The 24,910-nt window shown below is 31.4% G+C and overlaps 1 protein-coding gene across 1 annotated transcript; it reads right to left on the minus strand.

The window, feature by feature from the left end:
• Positions 1-21,202: 21,202 nt before the first annotated feature.
• LOC146911872 (F-box/LRR-repeat protein 16-like) lies at positions 21,203-22,084 on the minus strand. The gene has a single exon (XM_085717902.1). It carries the CDS (start codon positions 22,082-22,084, stop codon positions 21,203-21,205), a length of 882 nt encoding a protein of 293 aa, XP_085574028.1.
• Between the last annotated feature and the right edge of the window lie 2,826 nt (positions 22,085-24,910).

Consider the following 24,910-nt stretch of genomic DNA (forward strand, 5'->3'; position numbering starts at 1 on the left):
GTTATCTCTTCCAATACATGTACGGAGGTGCTAGGCAGGCAATCCTTAATTTTCTGCCAAAGATCAAGATCATGTTGAATTCGAGGATTAGGATGTGTCATTCCTTCCTCTCAGACAATTCGGTTGCTGTTTGTATTCTCCAGTTCTGCACCGTCGTTGTCAACAATTTGGGCAGTTGGTGGGACCTCCCTGTTAACAATGTCGACCTCAGTGTCTGTACCTTCAGTGATATGCACAGCTAGTGTGTCCTGCTGCCATACCAGTTTCAGTTTCCACAAGATCAGTTGCTGAAGCTTCTTCAAAATTTGGAATTTCTACATTGTCAACAACGTTTCCAACATTAGAAACAGGCAACGAATGTTGTACCATAACTTCCAATTCCTCCTCATCAGTGGGATTTTCCTCAATGAGCTCTTCAAGGGTCGCCAATTCTAACACGGGAACGGCCGGCTTAGGAAGCGTACCTTGAGGAATAACATCTGTGACATTTTTCTGAGCAAAACTAAAGCTACTGATTGATGTATTGATTTCTGCCGTACCTGCAGTAGCATTATTCGACACATCCGAAGTTGGAACTTCTTTAACCACAGGGACATATTGACTTGAAGAAGAAGCCCATTTATCACCGCGAGGCTCGTGTGACACATTCTTAGGACCGGCTGCCACCTTGGCTTTACCACGATTCTTCTTATTCATATCTGGGTGCAGCCACTTACATAACTTTACGTCGTGCCCGATAACATAACAATGATGACAAAAAAGGGGACGGCGTTCATATTGTACTTCCACTTTGAAGGCAAAACCCTCCCGTTCGACAAGACATGAAAAAGATTTATTGTATAAAAAATAAGACTTGTTTTAGGTTTCGCTTTACAGAATTGTGAATAGTTAAATCCAAGAAAAATTAACCACATGTACTAATTTAAAATTTTATGTAAACTCTAGTGTGGAATTTGTCTAGTGATAAGCAATTGATATTTGCCCATAATTTAGCAAAGACGAACATATTTTCAACAAATTTTCAGATCATAGTTGATATACCGCATTGTATTGAACACATTATATATGTGTGTAATTTAATATTATTACCAAAAAGAAGCTACTCAATCACATACAAAAGATAGATAAATGAGATAAAATAAAAGTATAAGTAAAGACTTATTTTTAAATTAGGCTAAATTGCATATTTAATCCCTTAATTAATTTGTGAGTTTTATTTTGATCTCCTAATTGATAAAAGTTTGTTTTTGGTCCTTTAATTTCATGTCTTTTTGTCAATTTGGTCCTAGTCCGTTAATTTTAATCTAAAATGTCTAAAGTGGACCAACATTGTAGGTGGTCCACCGTAGACCTTATTAATTTATTTAATTTTAACCATTTGATTATTTTGAAACAAAATAGACCCTTGAATCATGCAAGACCATAAAATGTAACAATGACTCATCAACACATAACCTTTCGTTCCTTTTCTAAACCCTCACCCTTCTATTTCTCCTTTATCTTCATCAACTTTAACAGAAATAATTCCAGAAGGAAAAAAAAAACTCAGACGGACCACCTACAATATTGGTCTATTTTATTTGTCAAAAATTTTTTTGGTCTATTTTAGACATTTTGGATTAAAATTAAAAGACGGTGACCAAATTGGCATACGGTGATGGAATTAAGGAACCAAAACGAAACTTTTATTAATTAGGGGACAAAAATGAAACTCACAAATCAAATAAGGGATCAAAAATGCAATTTAGCCTGTAAAATAATAGCAAAGATTTGTTTGAAGGAAATCAATTAATAGAAAATACATTATATTAAAATTGTTTCAAAATATATATTTTATATAAATAAAATAAAAGATATGGATTTGAACCAAAAAAAAAACATCAAAGATATTAATTGTTTAGCCTATAAATTAATAGCGAAGATTTTGTTTTTAAGGAAAATTAATAATAAAGATTTGTTTGAAGTAAAACAATTAATAGAAAATATATTATATTGAAATTGTTTCAAAATGTATATTTTATTTGAATAAAATCAAAGATATTGATTTGAAATTGTTTCAAAAAGGATATATTTTGGACTTAAAAAAAATCAATGATATGGTATTGAAATTGTTTCAAAAATATATATTTTGGATTTAAATAAAATAAAATATATGGTTTCGAAATTGTTTCAAAAGGTAAATTTTGCATTCAAATAAAATCAAATATATGGTTTTGAAATAATTTAAAAAAAGCTATTCAAAAAAAAGAAATAATTTAAAAAGAAAAATATTTTCGATTAAAATAAAATCAAATATATGATTTTGAGAATTTTCAAAAGAAATATATTTTGGATTTAAATAAGAAGAGGCATATATTGACTCAAATAGTTACTCTACATCTCCACCTTCATTTCAACTTAATCTAATGGACTAGATTTTAGTCTTACTCTTGCGGTCAATATATCCCTCCTCTTTAAATAAAATAAAGAATATGGTTCTGAAATTGTTTCAAAAAGATATATATTTTATTTAATTTTTTGTTTGGGTCAAATATTTTATTTAAAATTATCTAAGAGGTTCACATAAGTGAGTCTATAAATAGAACTCAAATGGTATGGAATATCATGTCACTTTTTCAAAAACCCTAAATAATAAACCCAAACTGAAAAGAAACCCTATGGTCTCTCTAAAGCTTTCTTTGATTTGGCTAACATCGGTCCCTAGAGAAGGTTTGTTTGACGACAAGATTTTTGCTCAATAGAGAAGGTTTGTTCGACAACAAGATTTATGCAATTCAAAAGATAACATTCATATCATTGATTCATGGCAAAATTGAATTAATCGAAAGAAGGGTAATTATATTTTTAATTATCTGATGCTCCTACTCTGTTTATATCATTATTTCCCTTCAATCGTTATACCATGATTTCCCTTCAATTGTATTTTCTGAGAGATTAACATGTTCTTTCAATTTTGTTATATAGTGTCTTCTATTAATTATCGTTACACTCAGGTTATTTTACAGTTCACGTAATCACTTAAAAAGACAATTCATTCTTTAAAGAGTCTAATGTGTCTAGGCTTATAATCGTGACATAAAATTGATTTTCTTCTCCAAAGACTATTATGATTTCGGTATTTTTCATGATTTAGAAGAAAATACAACAAATTATGAATTTGTTTTGTTTAGACAAATTATGAATTTTTAAAACAGATATTGAAGTTTATTTTTCCTTAGGAAATATTTTATTATATGTAGTTTTTTGGTTACTCATATATTGTGTATCGGTTAGTTTATTTTATCCTATACTCATATGATTTCGGTGTTTTTTATTTTAGAAGGAAATACAACAAATTTTGTTTTTTTAATACAAATTATGAATTTTTAAAATAGATATTGAAGTTTATTTTTTCTTAGGAAATATGTAATTATATATTGTTTTTTGTTTACTCATATATTTTTTTTTTACAGGAAAGTTCATATATATAGTTTAAAATCCTAATCCTTGTATTAGAAAACAAGAACAAAAAAATGGTTGAAGCTGCAGACTTTTATTTACCTGATGATTGTTGGGAACATGTCTTACAATTCCTAAACAACGATGATGACGACCGTCACTACTTAAAGTCTCTCTCCGTCGTATCCAAACAACTTCTCTCCCTCACAACCCGACACAAACTCTCACTCCGTGTGGTTAAACAAACACACCCTTTCCTTCATCGCCTATTTAGAAGGTTCGTGTACCTAACATCCCTCAACCTCATGTATTTCTACGGTGACAAGGACGCACTTCTCTCTCAAATCGCTTGTTTTCGATTGAAAGTCACATCGCTCAAGCTCTCTGAAAAAATTCCCACAAATGGGTTACGAGCTTTCTCCAAAAAGATTACAACTTTAACCTCTCTCACATGCTCCAATATTAATTGTGGTAGCAATGACCTGTTTCTTATCGCCGATTGTTTCCCCAATTTGCAACAACTTGATTTTACTTATTGCTATGACGTATCCGAGGAAAGTATTTATCATGTTTTAAGGACATGTCTTAAGATTACACATTTGAACTTAGACGGGTGTTATTTCGTGAAGCTACTTGGATTAAATTTTGAAGTTCCGAAATTGGAGGTGTTGAACTTATCAAATACAATAATTCATTGTCCAACACTTGATGTGATATCCAAGAGTTTTCCTGGGCTTTTGGAACTGATATTAGAACATTGTCCAGCTATCTCAAAAAGGGGAGTTGGGTGTGTGGTAGAAAAGTGCACACAATTGAGAGAGATCAATTTGAAGGAATGTCCTCTAGCGGCGACTGATATTGTTGCCTCAATTTCATTATCAAGGCCATCATTGAGAATGATAACTACTCCATTAAGTGAATATGATAAGATATTCGGCTGGCGTCATCGATATTAAGCAAATTTTTTGTTTTCAAAATAACTTCGAAAGGAAATTATATATGCTCATCAGGTTGTCGTGTATTGCAAGTAGTTGGGTGTTATATGCTAGTATATCCATGATTATTATTTGCCTAGGACGTATGAATTATTTAACTTTTATGTCAATTTTATTATGTATTTTTGAGCCATTTATGATCCTCTTGGCAATCTTTAAAATTAAAGATGAATTCAATATTATATATTCAACTCCAAAATTTGAATACGTGAAGATGAGCACGAAAATACACGTCTTTCTGCTGTATTGACACGAAATGATAAAACGAAAAAAATAATCAAGTGAATGGTAAAGTTAAAAGAAGAAATGTTACGACAAAACACAATAATTTTTTTACATAAAGTCAATAAAGATTTTTTATTGTGTCAAACATTAGTCATATAGTCGTGGATTGTTCTCCTTATTGTTGTGAATTAATCATATTTTAATGAGATATAATTCAATTTTTAATTGATTACTTAAATAATATTATAAAATGATAAAATAGTTTAAATGAAAGAAAAAATCCAACTTAAAAAAGTGTATCCTCTTATATATATATATATATATATATATATATATATATATATATATATATATATATATATATCTGCGACCCTAAGCGTGAGATTATTGCTTAGGATATGTCAGGTTTTCTCTGATATTGTTCTTAGTCTGCTCACTTTGGTTGATATTGTTTTTACATTGAAATGTTCTTATGCAGATGAATTTAGAGATTACACTTTTGAACTTAGACTGGTGCGGCGTGAACCTACTTGGATTGAACTTTGAAGTTCCTAAATCATAATCCAGTCAAGATATATAGACTACAAACTCCATGCTCCAGTCAAAATTTTTGTAGGTATAATTTATAGGGATTTTTTCCTTGCCATATAGACTACAAATTTTCTCAGTTTGGTGATTTTTTTTTTTTGTAAAGGACCGGAATTTTGCAGTCACACTCTATTCAATTTGATATAGGGCTTTAGAAAAAATATAGATCAAAATTTTGTAGGTATGATATATACGATTTTCTCCCTTTACTATAGAGTATGATTTTTTATTTATTTTTAATTAAAAAAGTAATTGGCACAAAAGTTCAAGACATGATATATGCAATGAGATTAAAATATTTTTGTTAATATGGTTTCTAGAGATCTTTTTTCTTGCTATAGACTACAAATTTTGGAATTTTGGTGAAAAATATAGAATGAGCCAAAACATTGCAAACACACCTTGTTTCGTTTGAAATACATGCCCTTCGAAAAAGAAAAAATAAAGACCACTCGAAATTCTCTATTGGTTAAGATTTTCGTTGACACATTCTCTAGAGATTTTCTCCCGTCATATAGAGTACAAATTTGAATTCTGCTCTTTACCCAACAGAAATTACTCGCTACCAACTGAAAAGACCAAAATGCCCCGGCGTGAGTTTTATAGGAATTATAGGAACGAGAACGGTCATGAGTTTCGCCAATAAGATTTATATGGATTTTTCCTTACTATAGACTACGAATTTTAGGATATTAGTGAAAAAAATGCAATGGGATGGAAATTTGTAGTCATGCTCAATGAGATGTGATACAACAAGTTGGAAATGTAATAGCTCAAAATTATACTATTTGAAGGGGTGAGAGTAGATGATGAACTTTGATCTTAATCTTCAAAAGGAAGGTGGCGTGAGGTTCAAATGGATGGTGATGACGATGAATTTGTTGTTAGTTAGAGTAATCTCCCAAATGATTGTTTTATATAATAGAAAAGTGCACAAATATTTCAGTTACGTTAATTATTTTGGTGTTTCATTTGCTCTGCAAACCTACTTTTCATTCAATTCTTGATGTAATTGGTTTTGTTATGAACAGTGTAAAAATAAGAATTTACATTATATTTTTTGTTAGATTGTTGGTGTCATTGAAATAGATAATTATGATTAGTTTGATTTGTTATAATTTGAAAGCAAAAAATGTTTCTATTTTTTTTTACTAAAAATCAAAATTTTATAAAAAAGCGTCGTTCATAATTTTCAAACGTTAGCGCAATAAAATGAGCAAAAGACAGTCTGACTTTTTTGTTATTCCAATTATACCCTTAATCAAATTTTTCTAATAATGTTATATTATAGGCGTTATTAAAAGAGATAAAATTATTTATTTTAGATTGGTTATATTATTGTTGTTGTTGAAAAAGATAAATATGATTTGTTGAGTTTGTTACATTTGACAGTCACAAATATCCATACTTATAATTTTAATCTATATCAAAAAATATCGTTTGTAATATACACGCAATTTTTTTTTATATAAAATATCGTTCGTTCATAATCTACACGCGTTACCACATTAAAAAAAGAGCGGTAGTATTTAATAAAACACATAAGTAATTTAGTTGTCTCATTGTATTATATTATTGAAAATTATTATGTGATTTGTTATTTATATTATTGTTCCACTTCAATTGTTCCCATCTCCTCTTAGTTTCTAGTCTTAGCTGAACTTCTTCTAGTTTTTGTGAATATATTTGTTACCTTTCTTCTCGGTTAACTGATTGTTATCCTTCTTCTTCTTCTTCTTTTTTTTTTTGAACCAAAATTATCCTTCTTCTTATATAATAGATTATTACTAAGAGATGGAGGTTTATTACTAAGAGGTTTCCTTTTATTCATATCATTGATTATTTGAGGACTAAACCTCTTAGTAATAAAAGGAAACCGAAAATTATTGCAAAAGAAAGAAAGAAACCATAAATATTGTGAGAATAATTAAGGTAAATGAGGTCACATGATAATTAATAAAACTAAAATATAGTCCATTAGATTAAGTTGAAATGAAGGGTGGAGATGTAGAGTAACTATTTAAACTTACTCTTGGAGTCAATATATGCCTCCTCTTATTTAAATCCAAAATATATTTCTTTTGAAAATTTTCAAAACCATATCTTGATTTTATTTGAATCGAAAATATTTTTATTTTAAATTATTTCAAAACCATATATTTGATTTTATTTGAATGCAAAATTTACCTTTTGAAACAATTTCAAAACCATATATTTTATTTAAATCCAAAATATATTTTTGAAACAATTTCAATACCATATCGTTGATTTTTTTAAGTCCAAAATATATCCTTTTTGAAACAATTTCAAATCCATATCTTTGATTTTATTTTAATATAATATATTTGCTATTAATTGATTTCCTTCAAACAAATCTTTGTTATTAATTTTATTTAAAAACAAAATATTTGCTAATAATTTATAGGCTAAACAATTTGAAAATCATATCTTTGACATTATTTGAATCGAAAATATTTTTCTTTTTAAATTATTTCAAAATCTAATATTTGATTTTATTTGAATGCAAAATTTACCTTTTGAAACAATTTCAATACTCTTTGATTTTATTTAATTACAAATTCCAAAATAAATATATCCTTTTTGAAACAATTTCAAATCCATAACTTTGATTTTATTTATATAAAATATATATTTTGAAACAATTTTAATATAATATATTTGCCATTAATTGTTTTCCTGCAAACAATTTTTTTGCTATTAATTTATAGGCTAAATTGCATATTTGGTCCCTTAATTGATTTGTGAGTTTCATTTTTGTCCCCTAATTAATAAAAGTTTCGATTTGGTTCCTTAATTCTATCTCCGTATGCAAATTTGGTCACCGTCTATTCATCATCGATCATCAACTCTCAAGTGTATTTGTCAAGAAGGACTACACGTCACATATTGATGTGAAGTTTCAAAGGATCATTAGAAAAACATTAAAACCAAAAACATTCAAATATTCACAACTCAAAATATATATTTTTCTTAACAAACCTTGATTTTCAATCAAGTGACTTCTACATTGTTTTTTAAATCAAATTTCAAATAATTTTAATCATATTTAGACTTTATTTTCAACAATAAAAATCAATCAACTTCACCTTTTTAGCCACTTTGGCTCTTTTTACCTTTAAAAACATTTTCAAACTTTAAAATCAATCTTAACAAATCACTCGGCTTTTTACCCCGAACTACGTGATTTTGATCCCACTCGGGTACATAGGCCAAAGACTTTGAATTTCCAAATCAACAAAAATACAAAAAACATTTTCTTTCTTTCTTTATTTACACTTAACCTTTTTTTACAAGCAATTAACATTTTAGTACAAGATAATTAAAAGCAAGAGGTTTCTATTGAGTACTATAGACGTTTAGGATGCTAATACCTTCCCTTAACGTAACCAAACCCGAACCTTTAATCTCTAAAATATAGGGTTTATTCGATCTTTTCCTATTTTCCTTGGAAAAAATAAAAGCTCGGTGGTGAACTAAAAATTGCAAGTCAACGATAATCAATAGCCTGATATCGAAAAATAACCGCGATAGAAATAGAGACTTCACTGGGGACAATCCCCTAAGTGGGTTAAACCTATCTTGTCTTTCTTTATCTTTGTGCTTTATTTTACTTGTAAATTGTAAATATGTGCCTATGTGTTTATCTTTTCACGTGAGTGGTGAGATAAGTCCTACACCCGGACTTGAGGGAAACATAAGATAGGATGATGGTATAATCAAAGTGTCATACCGAGAGTAAGTCTCGGGTCTTGGTACATGTGATATAACCCCGCTCAATTGAGGTCTCTTGAAAGTAATACTATGTCAGCATGAGTAGTCGTGTTTGGATTTATTATTTTCAAGTGACCCATGAAGTTGAGGACCTTAAGAGTTACCTTTAACCCATCTTAGCCTTTTTAGGGTGTAGTGTGATGGCTAATCAAGAGTAGTCTTGAGTTGGTTGATACGTTATGCTACACACAAACGAGACTTTCCTACGAATGTTGTTGGACCGGGAGTAGTCCCATAATCCGATAATATTCGGAAGTGGTTAATGAATTTGGGAACTTGGTAGAACCCGAAATTCAGGTACATGTGAAACCATAGTCCCTACCATGCGGCGTGTTTACCCTTGACTCCAACATTATGGACTTAACGTCACACCATGTTTTCTCCGTTCTTTAGCAAAATCATGCATTCATTCATAAATTTTTTCTCATCAATATCGTAGGGCTTAGATATGTTTTTTGCAAACATCAAAGGTATGGACTTTGTAAGGAGGAACAGTAAGAAATACAACTTCAAAAGTCTTAACTAAATTTTAGCTTTTGTTAAGGACTTCTCCATTGGCTTTATTCTTGCCTTTGAAAACAAAAACTGATTGCTATACTTTTACAATTATCAAATAAAATCATGTTCCTCTGCAATGTTTACAATTCACTTCGACAAGCCCTTCGATAAAATAAAAATTGTCTATTTTTGCATAAACATCATGCATCATGCTGCATTCATAGTTTCAAGTCCGAGTCTCACATGTTTTTTTTTCCATAAAAAGGTCAATCCACTTCAGTCAAAAAGTGGCCCGACGTCCAAAGTCAATTCGCAACTACAACACTCGTGCAAAACCTTGTTCAGACTAGAGCCCAAGGCAACTCTTGGATATCACATGGAGTGTTTCATATTTAATCAGTGTATTTGACAAGTTCAACACCTCCAATTTAGGAACTTCAAAGTCCAATCCATGTAGGTTCACGGAATAACACCCACCTAAGTTCAAATGTGTAATCTTACAACATGTCCTTAAAACATAATAAATACTTTCCTCAGATATAAAAGTGCAATAACTAAAATCAATTTGTTGCAAATTGGGGAAACAATGGGCGATGAGAAACAGGTCACTGCTATAGTCGCAATCAATGTTGGTCATAAACTTCACCATTTCCATGGTGGAAGATGAAGAAAAACCAGAAACTTGGGGAAGAAGAAAGAGAAAAGAGAGAGAAAAACTATGAATATTATTGAATCAATGTGATGAGTTTGTTACAGAGTTCTATATATAATACAATGAGAATATAACAAACTCTAACTAATTCCTATCTAGGGTTTTGTAATCTAAAGTAGGAACACTATAAGAACCCTAGGTCTGCAAAGGAAACTTGCGTAGCAAGTTAAGTGTATATCAGGAATTAGAAGTTTAACATCCCCCCTCAAGCTTAGCATGGTATAAATCAATCATGTTAAGCTTGGGCAAAAATGAATGAAAACTCTTAGATGGTAGAGGTTTAGTGAAGAAGTCTGCAAGCTGTGAATGAGACTTGACATGAAGCAACTTGAAGATGTTCTGTTGAAGCTTTTCTCTGACAAAATGGCAATCTATCTCCAAATGCTTTGTTCTCTCATGCAATACTGGATTCTTGGCTATGTGTATGGCGCTTTGATTATCACAATAGAGAGATGGGAGCTTGTCACATTTAATTTTTAAGTCTTGCAGCAAATATAGAAGCCACTGTAATTCACAACTTGCAAAAGAAAGAGCTCTATATTCTGCCTCTGATGAACTCCTTGCAACTGTATGTTGTTTCTTTGCTCTCCATGAGATTAAAGAGGAACCAAGAAAGAAACAGTAACCTGATGTGGACCTTCTACTGTCTACACATCCTGCCCAATCTGCATCAGTAAACCCAAGTAACTGAAGTTTGGAATCTCTTCTGAATAGTAAACCTTGGCCAGGATTCCTTTTGAGGTATTTTACTACTCTGCATGCAGTATCATAATGAGTAATAGTTGAAGCATTAAGAAATTGACTCAATTGTTGAACCACAAAAGCTATATCAGGTCTAGTAGTTGTAAGGTACAACAGTTTTCCCACAAGTCTCCTATAACTGAGAATATCATCATGAGGTGGTGAACTATCTTGATGAAACTTGATAGAAGGATCAAGAGGAGTTATAGCAGGTTTGGCGCCAAGTAATCCAGTATCTTTTAATAGGTCAAGACAATATTTCCTCTGACATATGCTTATACCTATCTTGGAATGAGCAACTTCAATGCCTAAAAAATATTTCAACTTTCCAAGATCCTTGATCTTAAACTCAGTATCAAGTTCAGTTTTGATCCTATCTATCTCAATCATGGAATTTCCAGCTAATATGACATCATCCACATAGACTAATAAAGAAGTAAAACATGCATCATTATGTAGAATTAACAATGAGTGATCTAATGCAGACTGTTTGTACCCTTGATGAAGCAGAAAACCAGTTAGCTTCTCATACCATTTTCTACTGGCTTGCTTTAAACCATATAGAGATTTTAACAGTTTAAAGAATTGATTAGGCTTGGGACTATGAACACCTTGAGGAACTCACATGTAAACATCTTCATTTAAATCTCCATGGAGGAATGCATTGTTTACATCCATCTAATGCAGGTGCCATGAATTTATGGATGCTAAGGCAAGTAAAGTTCTCACAGTTGTTATCTTGGCTACAGGTGAGAAAATATCAAAGAAATCAAGCCCTTCAACTTGAGTATAGCCCTTAGCAACCAATCTTGCCTTTTATCTCTCAATAGTCCCATTTGACTTGTGCTTTATCTTATAAACCCATTTGCTCCCTATGGGCTTTATATTTGGTGGAGTATCAACAAAAATCCAAGTTTTGTTCTGAGTTAAAGCACTAAGTTCAGAATTCATAGCCTTCACCCAACATTCTTGCTTACTGGCTTCTTTGTAAATAGCTGGCTCAGAAGCATCAGTAATAGCCAAAGCAAATTTCTGGTGGGAAGCAGAAATATTGTTGAGTGAATGATAATGCTTAAGAGGTAGAGTATACCTGAAGAAGCCTGATTGGTTGAATTACTTGAAGAATTGCACACATAGTCTGAAAGGTGGTTAGGTTTATGTGGGATTCTAGTTGATTTTCTAATATGCAACTGTTGTGGTTCAGGTTCAATTTGTGTTGGGTTTTGAACTGCAGTGTTGTTATCTATATGTACATCTGGTTCATAAAGGTTTGGGTCAGGCTCTTTGTTGGTTTCAGGTTGGTTTTGTTTAGTTGGTTCAATCTGAGATGAAGCTTGTTCAGTGGCATCTGTAATGGATTTGTGCGTATGGGTGATTGAATTTGACATTTTGAAAATTCATAGGAAAATTTCTAGGAACCGGGTTGCAACGACACTTGTAGAGCGGGCTAGACTCATTAGAGTCTAGGTTTGGTGACACGTATGTGTTATCAACTCGTTCTATGATTCCCGAAGCAATGGCCGGGGCCTAAATTTGATATATATTTATAAAGTAGAAAATCATCAACGTCAATGACCCGTGCGTTAATTTACGAAGTTTTCTTTAAAAGGAAAATCAACGAGCAAGCATTGGTATGATTAAGCAAAATATAGTTTGCAAAGGTACCAGGCTAGATGTTCAAGGAAGATATGTTCAAGTGCTAGGGAGTTTGTTAAAGGAATTCGAGTTTACTCGAAAACAAGTTCAAGTATGTTATGTATACCTCAGTAGGTAAATCCAACCAGCAGAAACGTAAGGTTTACCCCCAAGTCAAGTATCATGAGCATAAGATGAGTTATCCCGAGTTTTGTTCTTACAAGGCAGTAGTGAAGACAAGTGTAGGATTGTGACATTGGTTACAACATGGGAAATCTTGAGAATAGTTCAAGAAGTTAGTATTCAAGTGATAAGCAGAGATGCGAAGTCTCAATTGCTCTAATGGATTAGAGTAATGGTTTAAGCCAACTGGTGGGAATCAGAGTAGCGCCATGGAAGCTAAATGTTAATCATAGAACATGGAATTTTAGTATGAAAGAATCTTCGTAAAGAACATTCGGTTGGTAACACAAGTTTAACAAGAAAGCATCATAAGACAAGCGAGGAGTTCTCGATGTGATAAGTAAGGATGGATGCTTATTCAATTAGTGTTGGCTAAGGTAAAAGTTTAAAGTATGTATCTTTACCTAGGTAAAATGAGAAAGATAAGTGTCGCCATATGAGAATGATATTGCCACTGAAACAATTGATTAGAAGTGGAATAAGGTAAGATGTGTTCATGATAGGTTACATTTCTAGAAGCAAGAATGTTTCTATGATTTAAATCATATAAAACAGCACCTTTAATACCTTGCTTGTAACCTAAGAAAACACATTTTTGAGCTCTAGAGTCAAACTTTGTTCTATGATTATGTAAGGTTGAAGCATAACAGAGACAACCAAACACTTTGAAAGCATTCAAATCTGGATCATGACCATATCTAAGAAAGTAAGGGGACTTGTTTTGCAATAAGGGAGTTGGAATACGGTTAATGATGTAAATGGCATGCAAAACCGAGTATGACCAGAAAATTTTAGGGAGTTTTGATTGAAAAAGCAAGGCTCTAGCAACATTTAAGATATGTTGATGTTTTATTTCTATCTCCCATTTTGTTGGGGAGTTTCAACACAACTAGTTTGATGTTTTATGCCTTCGGAAGAATAAAATTCAGGCATGAGAAACTCTGGACCATTATCAGTTCTGACAGTTTTAACTTTGCAGTCAAATTGAGTTTCTATGTTAAGAATAAAGGTTTGAACACATTTGGAAACTTCAGATTTTGCTTTACACAACATGATCCATGTGAAACGACTGTAATCATCAAGTGCAGTAATGAAATACTTATGACCATGAATTGAACTAATAGAAACAGGACCCCATATATCAAAATGAATTAATTCATTACAATGACTAGCTTTATTTACACTGAGCTTGAAAGGAAGCTTTTTATGTCTAGAGTAATGACAGATATCACATACAGAATGACTATCAACTTTAATACAAGGAAAAGATTGTTGCATGCTAAGCAACCTATCATTAGACAAATGCCCTAGTCTAAAGTGCCACATGGCTTCTTGAGGTAGGAAAGTGGTGGAAAAGCTGGCCTGAGATGAAGCTATAACAGGTTGATGAACTTGTGGGTTAAGGTTGAGAAAGTACAATCCTTCAATCAATTCACCCAAACCAGTCATCCTCAAATTGCTCTTGTCCTGTATAAAACATTTATCATTATCAAAAGTCACTATGTAATTATTATCCATGCATAGTTTAGGGACAGATAACAAATTTAACTTGAATTCTGCAACATATAGAACATTTTTAGCAACAAGTTCTGGTGAAAAAGTGATTGTACCAGAGAACTTTGCTATTGCCATATTACCATTTGGTAGCTTGATGTGCATAGGTATAATAGATGCATATGAATCAAAAAATTTGAGAGAAGAGCATATATGGTCACTAGCACCAGAGTCAACAATCCAAGTTCCAAAACTTGAATGGTTCAAAGAATAGGATATTCTAGTTATACCTGAAGTCACATGATTCACCTTGCTTGTGGAAGCTTGATGAGACTGAAGAAGAGTGACAAGTTGCTCATATTGCTCCTTAGTGATACCAAAAGATGGTTCTGAGTTGCTAGTTCCTTTGCAACTCTTTGATTCTTCCAAATCCTCCCTTTCTTCATTGATCTCAAGAGAAGAGTTATTGACCATTGCATAATTCTTCTTTCCATAGTTTGGAGGAAAACCATGTTTCCTATAGCAAGTATCAACAGTGTGGTTTTCCCTTCCACAAAAAGAACAAGAACGCTTCTGTCCGGGAAAATTACCATTAGAGTTACCATTACCACGTCCTCTTCCTTGTGATTTACCCACTGAATTTACCAAGATTTTTGACTCATCAACAGGAAGTGAAAATCTAAACTGCCTCTCATGTTGCATAACCATGGAGAAAATCCTATTTATAGTTGGTAAAGGATTCATCAATAGAATCTGAGAGCGAACCAAATCAAATGAATCATTCAAACCAGTAAGAAAACGAATGGAACGCGTGATCTCATGTTGATGTTTAGCATTCATCACACCAGTGATACACATGCAACGATGAGGACATGCGCAAATAGGGGAAGGAAGATAGGCTTCAAGTTCTTCCCATAAAACTTTCAAAGCAGTGAAAAATTCAGTAACAGAACGTGAATCTTGCTTCAAACTGAAGATTTCACATTGTAATTCAGAGATACGAATAAAATCACCTTGGGAGAAACGTTCTTTGAGCTCGTTCCATACATCAATGGCGTTTTCCAGAAAAACAATGCTTTGTGCAATTGAATCCTCAACAGAATTCATAATCCAAGAATGAACTAACATATTGCAACGATTCCAAGCTTTGAAATTCGGATCAAACTCCGTTGGAACAGTGATAGAACCATCCACAAAATCAAACGTGTTCTTCCCTCCAAGAGCTCTACGCATAGAACGCGCCCAAGAATGGTAGTTTGAATGACTAAGCTTTGGTGTAATGGCGACGGAGGAAGGTCCATCAGAAGGATGAACGTAATACACGTTACCAGGTTGTTGCGACGGATCCTGAACCGGTGCAACCACAGGACCGCCAATAACGCCACCATTCGCATTACCACGAACCATGGTGAAAGAAAAACAGGGAAACGAAAGGAAATTGGAACGAAGATCAGAGTCGAGAAAACGATGCGCAACAGAGCTTAGAGAAGCTCTAATACCATCATAAACTTCACCATTTCCATGGTGGAAGATGAAGAAAAACCAGAAACTTGGGGAAGAAGAAAGAGAAAAGAGAGAGAAAAACTATGAATATTATTGAATCAATGTGATGAGTTTGTTACAGAGTTCTATATATAATACAATGAGAATCTAACAAACTCTAACTAATTCCTATCTAAGGTTTTGTAATCTAAAGTAGGAACACTATAAGAACCCTAGGTTTGCAAAGGAAACTTGCGCATCAAGTTAAGTGTATATCAGGAATTAGAAGTTTAACAGTTGGAGCATATGAGAGAGGTTAAAATTGTAATCTTTTTGGAGAAAGCTCGTAACCCATTTGCAGGAATTTTTTTCGGAGAGCTTGAGAAATGTGAGTTTGAATCGGAAACAAGTGATTTTAGAGAGAAGTTTGTCCTTGTCACCACGGAAGGACATCATATCGAGGGATGTGAGGTAGGTGAACCTTCTAAAGAGGCGGTGATGAAAAAGGCATGTTTGTTTAATGACACAGAGTGAGAGTTTGTGCCGGTTAATTGGTGAGGGAGAGAAGTTGTTTGGAGACAACAAAGAGAGACTTTATGTAGTGACGGCCGTCATCATCGTTGTTTATAAATTGCAAGATATGTTCCCAGCAATCATCAGGTAAATAAAAATACGCAGCTTCAACCATTTTTGTGTTTTTGTTTTCTAATACAATCAACCTTCCTGTAAAAAAAAATATGTACATGAGTGTAGGATCAAATAAACTATATATGTGTAAACAAAAAACTATATATAATTAAATATTTCCTAAGAAAAAAAAACTTCAACATCTGTTATAAAAGTTCAGAAATTCTCTAAAAAAACCAAATTCATAATTTTTTGTATTTTCTTCTAAATCATAAAAAATATCGAAATCATAATACTCTTTGGAGAAGGAAAAAAATCAACTTAATAGAAGCCTAGACACATTAGACTCTTTAAAGAATGAATTGTCTTTTTAAGTGATTACGTGAATCGTAAAATAACCTGAGTGTTGCAGAAATTAATAGAAGACACTATATAACAGAATTGAAAGGGCATGCTAATCTCTAAAAAAATGCAATTTAATGGAAATTATGATATATAAGAGAGTAGGCGCATAAGATAATTAAAAATATAATTTCCCTTCTTTTGATTAATTCAATTTTTCCATGAATCAATGATATGAATGTTATCTCTTGAATAGCAGAAATCATGTTGTCGAACAAACCTTTTTTTATTGAGGAGAAATTTTTTCGTCGAACATACCTTCTCTAGGGACCGATGTTAGCCAAGCGGGAATCTTGTTGTCGAACAAACCTTCTCTAGTGAGCACAAATCTTGTTGTCGAACAAATTAAACCATCTCTAGGGACCGATGTTAGCCAAATCTTGTTGTCGAACAAATTAAACTCCTTAACAAGTGTTATTAGGGCTAGGACATTTGTTAGCATTTACCATATTTTAATTATAGTATTTACAAAGATTTGTGGTATTTCTCGTCATTTAGTTGTTCTATAGTTTTAAGTTAGGGATTACAGTATTTGATATTCATAAACTATAGACACGCTAAATGTAGTGAAACTTTACAGACAAAAAAGATATGTTGGAATTAGATTTCATTAGCTACACCTTTCAAGTATATATTCTCTTGATAGATTATATATTATCAGGGTTAGTTGATTTGTATGATAGAATTATGATATGAAAGTGGGCATCTACAAATGAAATTATTTTAGATACTTTAGATAATGAGTTTTTGTCAAGCACTCTAAATGAAATAATCAATTGAGGAGTTTCATGTCGAAAACAAGAATAAAGAACATAAATAATTCACTAATATAATGAAACAAAGATTATATATAATCAATCAGATGAAGAGATTACAATAGAATCATACTTAAGTGCACATAATCCCAACAAAAAAGGAAATTTACCCTTCTTAGATATCATTTTCCCTTTGGTTCTTTCTCAACACTTTGTCCATGATGGCCTAACAAGTTAAAGTTGTATTGCAAAGTTAAATAGTTGACTCGCTAATTCAATGATATTTTTAGTCTATGACGTCTTATCTCATACTTAAGAGTTTGATTATCTAACCTTAAGAAACAAAGTTCAAATTTTATCCGGAACAATTTTAAAATGATTATTAATATCACTTTAATTAATAATATTCTCTTCCTCAATTTATATTAAATAAATAAAAATAAGATGATTCTAGTTGATAATCACACAAAAGTAAATAGCTTTTTGTTTAACCTTTGACAAGGATATCAATACGATCTAAAATGCACATTACGTTACCTTTTTTATATGATACTTTCAATTAGTTCTCAATTAATTTGTCCTCAATTATAGAAGCATACACAAAATTGTACGTACCTTGTCTCATTTTCTGCTGCATGCTATCCCTTTTCCATTTTTTTGTATGGTACCAATACAAGGGTAGGTCATCACTGCATGGAGAAGCCAGCAGTAAGAGTGATACCAACCCAACACAAAAGCAATAAAGGTTCTGCTACCACTTGTCATTTATTGGTCACCTTTCATTGTTGTATCCATGATCATCATGATATGCATTATTTGAAAGTAAAATTACCATGACTTGTGAATTTTGTTTCTAAAAATACTTGTGCCTCGTAGTTTCTGAAAGCCAAGATTCTTTTCTTCCATAATAATTTTAATTTAAATTACAAACGTTTAATTAAGCATTTTGATTACTTCAATTTTAATATATTGAATTATAAATAGTAAACACTTAATTTTTTTAATTGCAAACATAAGATGCTTTGATCTTTTCGGTTAAAAATGTTTAGGAGGGAAGAACTCATCTTATGTACCTCATAAATTCTCCGACCAAACAAGGCACTGCTAAGCAGCGTTGAAAACCAAGACCACTATCATTCATGGTAGCCTAAAAAAAATGTGTATCTTTTATGAACTATTTTAACTTTTGAAATATATTATTAGCCTAAGCTGACTTGATTTTCTTAGCCAAAACTTCCAGATCATAGTTTCAATTAAGATTTAGTTCATGGAGATTAAATTAATGAGAGAAGTATTTAGCATTTACCTTACAAATAATAGAACTCTAATAAATTTACAAATATTTAAACACACAACATTTTGATCATTCACGTAACAATAAATTTCATTTGTGATGACCAACCCAAATTATGTATGTTATATCTTGAATCTTTGGCAACATTGGATAAACCAAATGAACATTAATAAATTTAACTTAGGATAGGTAAGTTTAAGTTAATATAAAAATGAAATAAATTAAGAGAATTGATACCACAAGCAACTCATGGAGTGATAATATTGAAACTTTTTGATAGTGTACTGGTACTACTCCTTAATATAATGATGAAATTTTCTATAAATTGTATTTTCAGCAGAGGCAACTGTCAACTTCCATTTTCATGATTTAAATCTTTTTTCTGCTACTTCTAACCTTTTTCTATTTTCATTGTATTTTCATGATTCCAATACAATGGGTAGGTCATCAACTGTTGAAAACAACATGGAGAAGTGAAAACACACAACACAAAAGCAGAAAAATATTTGGTACCCCATGATCATTAAAGGTTCTACTACCATTTGTCATTTATTGAATTTAATGGTCACCTTTCATTGTTGTATGTATCCATCCATGATCATTATGATATGCATTATTTGAAAGCAAAATTACCATGACTTGTGAATTTCGTTTCTAAAAATACTTGTGCCTCTCAAAGCCAAACGTTTCATCTGTTTTCTTTTCTTCCATAATAATTCAAATTTAAATTACAAACGTTTAAAGGAACATGTTGAACAAGGTAGAGTTCAATTGTATCTTGTCAAGAAGGACTACACATATTGATGTGAAGTTTCAAAAGATCATAAAAATATTTGCATTTGAACGAATATTACTTGAAAAAGTTCATACTTATAAGAATGCATCACACATTTTAGTCAAAAAAAAAAAACAAGAAGAAGAAAAATGTATCAGACATGTTGATCAAGTTAGTCACCACTTATGCTTGAACTTGATACATGTTTCTATGTAACCACTATTGCTTGAATTTTTATTCTAATTTGACAAAAGTAGATCGAAAGCAAAATAAATTCTGTCCTCTTCCATAAATTCTCCTCTAAGAATACCCTTTGCAAGTTCATTTTCCACATTTTGTTGAATCACTGGCTTCACAAGTCTAGCACCATACATATATAGCTTGGATCATACCCTAAACTTCCAAGAAGTTGGATAGCAGGTTCTGTTACTTGGATTTTCATCTACAACTGTAATAATAAACATAAAAAGTCAGTAGCATGAAAACAGTTTGCAGCAAATCTTGAAATCACAAAGATCAAAACAGTCCCCGAAATATAGTTTTTCCATTTTATATATAAGATACTAACTATAGTTACAATATCAGATTTTTCAACTCTATAAGATGAAGATAAAGATCAAATGGAAGAAAAACAACTTAACATAACAGTCATAAGTGCATTCTTAAGTGTCATAACAGTCATAAGTCCAACACAAAAATCATAAAAAAGACACAAGGGAGATGAAGATGTTACAAACGATGATGGATAATGGGGGTAGTTATAGGGTACAGGGTGTACACCATATAACTACCATCATCGGCCATCACCGAAAACCTTCTCCAAGATCACAACTGTTGAGAAAAGCAAGAACAGATAGAATGAGTTTATGTAGGAACTCTCACGGGGTAGAGTATATGTTTGTGTGGGAATGAGTTTATATAGAGAAGGTTTTGGTTTGTTGATGGGAGAAATATCATGTGAAATGGTGGGGTCCAATTGATTTTTATAATGAAAAGATGAATGATATTCTTTATACTCTTAGAAGAGATGTGATCCAAGAATGATGTCAATGGAGATAAAAAATTTAGAGATATAAAAGTGGGTCAAGAGGAGGTATAAGATTTTACTCTTGTTAGTGGGGATGATGATGCCTTGAAAGAGACAAGAAAGCATATATGTAAATTTTATTTTAGAAGAAAAAGAAAAGAGTATAAGTTTAACCAAGAAAGCATATATATATAGAAAATAGGTATCTATTATATAAGAAGAAGGATAATTTTGGTTCAAAAAAAAAAAAAAGAAAAGAAAAGAAGAAGGATAACAATCAGTTAACCGAGAAGAAAGGTAACAAATATAATCACAAAAACTAGAAGAAGTTATTGAATTCATCTTTAATTTTAAAGGTTGCCAAGAGGATCACAAATGGCTCAAAAATACATGATAAAATTGACATAATTAAGTTAAATAATTCATACGTCCTAGGCAAATAATAATCATGGATATATTAGCTAGCATATAACACCCAACTACTTGCAATACACGACAACCTGATGAGCAAAAAATTATTTTGAAAACAAAAAATTTGCTTAATATCGATGACGCCAGCCGAATATCTTATCATATTCACTTAATGGAGTTGTTATCATTCTCAATGATGGCCTTGATAATGAAATTGAGGCAACAATATCAGTCGCCGCTAGAGGACATTCCTTCAAATTGATCTCTCTCAATTGTGTGCACTTTTCTACCACACACCCAACTCCCCTTTTTGAGATAGCTGGACAATGTTCTAATATCAGTTCCAAAAGCCCAGGAAAACTCTTGGATATCACATCAAGTGTTGGACAATGAATTATTGTATTTGATAAGTTCAACACCTCCAATTTCGGAACTTCAAAATTTAATCCAAGTAGCTTCACGAAATAACACCCGTCTAAGTTCAAATGTGTAATCTTAAGACATGTCCTTAAAACATGATAAATACTTTCCTCGGATACGTCAATGCAATAAGTAAAATCAAGTTGTTGCAAATTGGGGAAACAATCGGCGATAAGAAACAGGTCATTGCTACCACAATTAATCTTGGAGCATGTGAGAGAGGTTAAAGTTGTAATCTTTTTGGAGAAAGCTCGTAACCCATTTGTGGGAATTTTTCCGGAGAGCTTGAGCGATGTGACTTTCAATCGAAAACAAGCAATTTGAGAGAGAAGTGCGTCCTTGTCACAGTAGAAATACATGAGGTTGAGGGATGTTAGGTACGCGAACCTTCTAAAGAGGCGATGAAGGAAAGGGTGTGTTTGTTTAACCACACGGAGTGAGAGTTTGGGCCGGTTGGTAAGGGAGAGAAGTTGTTTGGAGACGACGGAGAGAGACTTTAAGTAGTGACGGTCGTCGTCATCGTTGTTTAGGAATTGTAAGACATGTTCCCAACAATCATCAGGTAAATAAAAATCTGCAGCTTCAACCATTTTTTTTTGTTTTTGTTTTCTAATACAAGGATTAGGATTTTAAACTATATATATGAACTTTCCTGTAAAAAAAAAATATATGAGTAAACAAAAAACAATATATAATTACATATTTCCTAAGAAAAAATAAACTTCAATATCTATTTTAAAAATTCTTAATTTGTATTGAAAAAACAAAATTTGTTGTATTTCCTTCTAAAATAAAAAACACCGAAATCATATGAGTAACCAAAAAACTACATATAATAAAATATTTCCTAAGGAAAAATAAACTTCGATATCTGTTTTAAAAATTCATAATTTGTCTAAACAAAACAAATTCATAATTTGTTGTATTTTCTTCTAAATCATGAAAAATACCGAAATCATAATAGTCTTTGGAGAAAAAAATCAATTTTAGGTCACGATTATAAGCCTAGACACATTAGACTCTTTAAAGAATGAATTGTCTTTTTAAGTGATTACGTGAACTGTAAAATAACCTGAGTGTAACGATAATTAATAGAAGACACTATATAACAAAATTGAAAGAACATGTTAATCTCTCAGAAAATACAATTGAAGGGAAATCATGGTATAACGATTGAAGGGAAATCATGATATAAACAGAGTAGGAGCATCAGATAATTAAAAATATAATTACCCTTCTTTCGATTAATTCAATTTTGCCATGAATCAATGATATGAATTGCATAAATGTTGTTGTCTAACAAACCTTCTCTATTGAGCAGAAATCTTGTCGTCAAACAAACCTTCTCTAGGGACCGATGTTAGCCAAATCAAAGAGAGCTTTAGAGAGACCATAGGGTTTCTTTTCAGTTTGGGTTTATTATTTAGGGTGTTTGAAAAAGTGACATGATATTCCATACCATTTGAGTTCTATTTATAGACTAACCTCTTAGATAAATTTAAATAAAATATTTGACCCAAACAAAAAATTAAATAAAATATATATCTTTTTGAAACAATTTCAGAACCATATTTTTTATTTTATTTAAAGAGGAGGGATATATTGACTGCAAGAGTAAGACTAAAATCTAGTCCATTCGATTAAGTTGAAATGAAGGATGGAGATGAAGAGTAACTATTTGAGTCAATATATGCCTCTTCTTATTTAAATCCAAAATATATTTCTTTTGAAAATTCTGAAAATCATATATTTGATTTTATTTTAATCGAAAATATTTTTCTTTTTAAATTATTTCTTTTTTTTGAATAACTTTTTTTAAATTATTTCAAAACCATATATTTGATTTTATTTGAATGCAAAATTTACCTTTTGAAACAATTTCGAAACCATATATTTTATTTTATTTAAATCCAAAATATATATTTTTGAAACAATTTCAATACCATATCATTGATTTTTTTGAAGTCCAAAATATATCCTTTTTGAAACAATTTCAAATCAATATCTTTGATTTTATTTAAATAAAATATACATTTTGAAACAATTTCAATATAATATATTTTCTATTAATTGTTTTACTTCAAACAAATCTTTATTATTAATTTTCCTTAAAAACAAAATCTTCGCTATTAATTTATAGGCTAAACAATTAATATCTTTGATATTTTTGAAACAACTTCAATACTCTTTGATTTTTTTGAAACAATTTCAAATCCATATCTTTTATTTTATTTATATAAATATATATTTTGAAACAATTTTAATATAATGTATTTTCTATTAATTGATTTCCTTCAAACAAATCTTTGCTATTATTTTATAGGCTAAATTGCATTTTTGGTCCCTTATTTGATTTGTGAGTTTCATTTTTGTCCCCTAATTAATAAATGTTTCGTTTTGGTTCCTTAATTCATCACCGTATGCCAATTTGGTCACCGTCTATTAATTTTAATCCAAAATGTCTAAAATAGACCAAAATTATTTTTGACAAATAAAATAGACCAATATTGTAGGTGGTCCGTCTGAGTTTTTTTTTCTTCTGGAATTATTTCTGTTAAAGTCGATGAAGATAAAGGAGAAATAGAAGGATGAGGATTAAGAAAAGGAACGAAAGGTTATGTGTTGATGAGTCATTGTTACATTTTATGGTCTTGCATGATTCAAGGGTCTATTTTGTTTCAAAATAACCAAATGGTTAAAATTAAATAAATTAATAAGGTCTACGGTGGACCACCTACAATCTTAAAATTAACGGACTAGGACCAAATTGACAAAAAGACATGAAATTAAAGGACCAAAAACAAACTTTTATCAATTAGGAGATCAAAATAAAACTCACAAATTAATTAAGGGATTAAATATGCAATTTAGCCTAATTTAAAAATAAGTCTTTACTTATACTTTTATTTTATCTCATTTATCTATCTTTTGTATGTGATTGAGTAGCTTCTTTTTGGTAATAATATTAAATTACACACATATATAATGTGTTCAATACAATGCGGTATATCAACTATGATCTGAAAATTTGTTGAAAATATGGTCGTCTTTGCTAAATTATGGGCAAATATCAATTGATTATCACTAGACAAATTCCACACTAGAGTTTACATAAAATTTTAAATTAGTACATGTGGTTAATTTTTCTTGGATTAAACTATTCACAATTCCGTAAAGCGAAACCTAAAACAAGTTTTATTTTTTATACAATAAATCTTTTTCAAGTCTTGTCGAACGGGAGGGTTTTGCCTTCAAAGTGGAAGTACAATATGAACGTCGTCCCCTTTTTTGTCATCATTGCTATGTTATCGGGCACGACGTAACGTTATGTAAGTGGCTGCACCCAGATATGAATAAGGAGAATCGTGGTAAAGCCAAGGTGGCAGCCGGTCCTAAGAATGTGTCACACCAGCCTC

The sequence above is a fragment of the Medicago sativa genome, chromosome 6 (assembly GCF_051527215.1).
Source record: "Medicago sativa cultivar Bolivia chromosome 6, Bolivia_mono, whole genome shotgun sequence".
In the NCBI taxonomy this organism is placed as follows: Eukaryota; Viridiplantae; Streptophyta; class Magnoliopsida; order Fabales; family Fabaceae; genus Medicago; species Medicago sativa.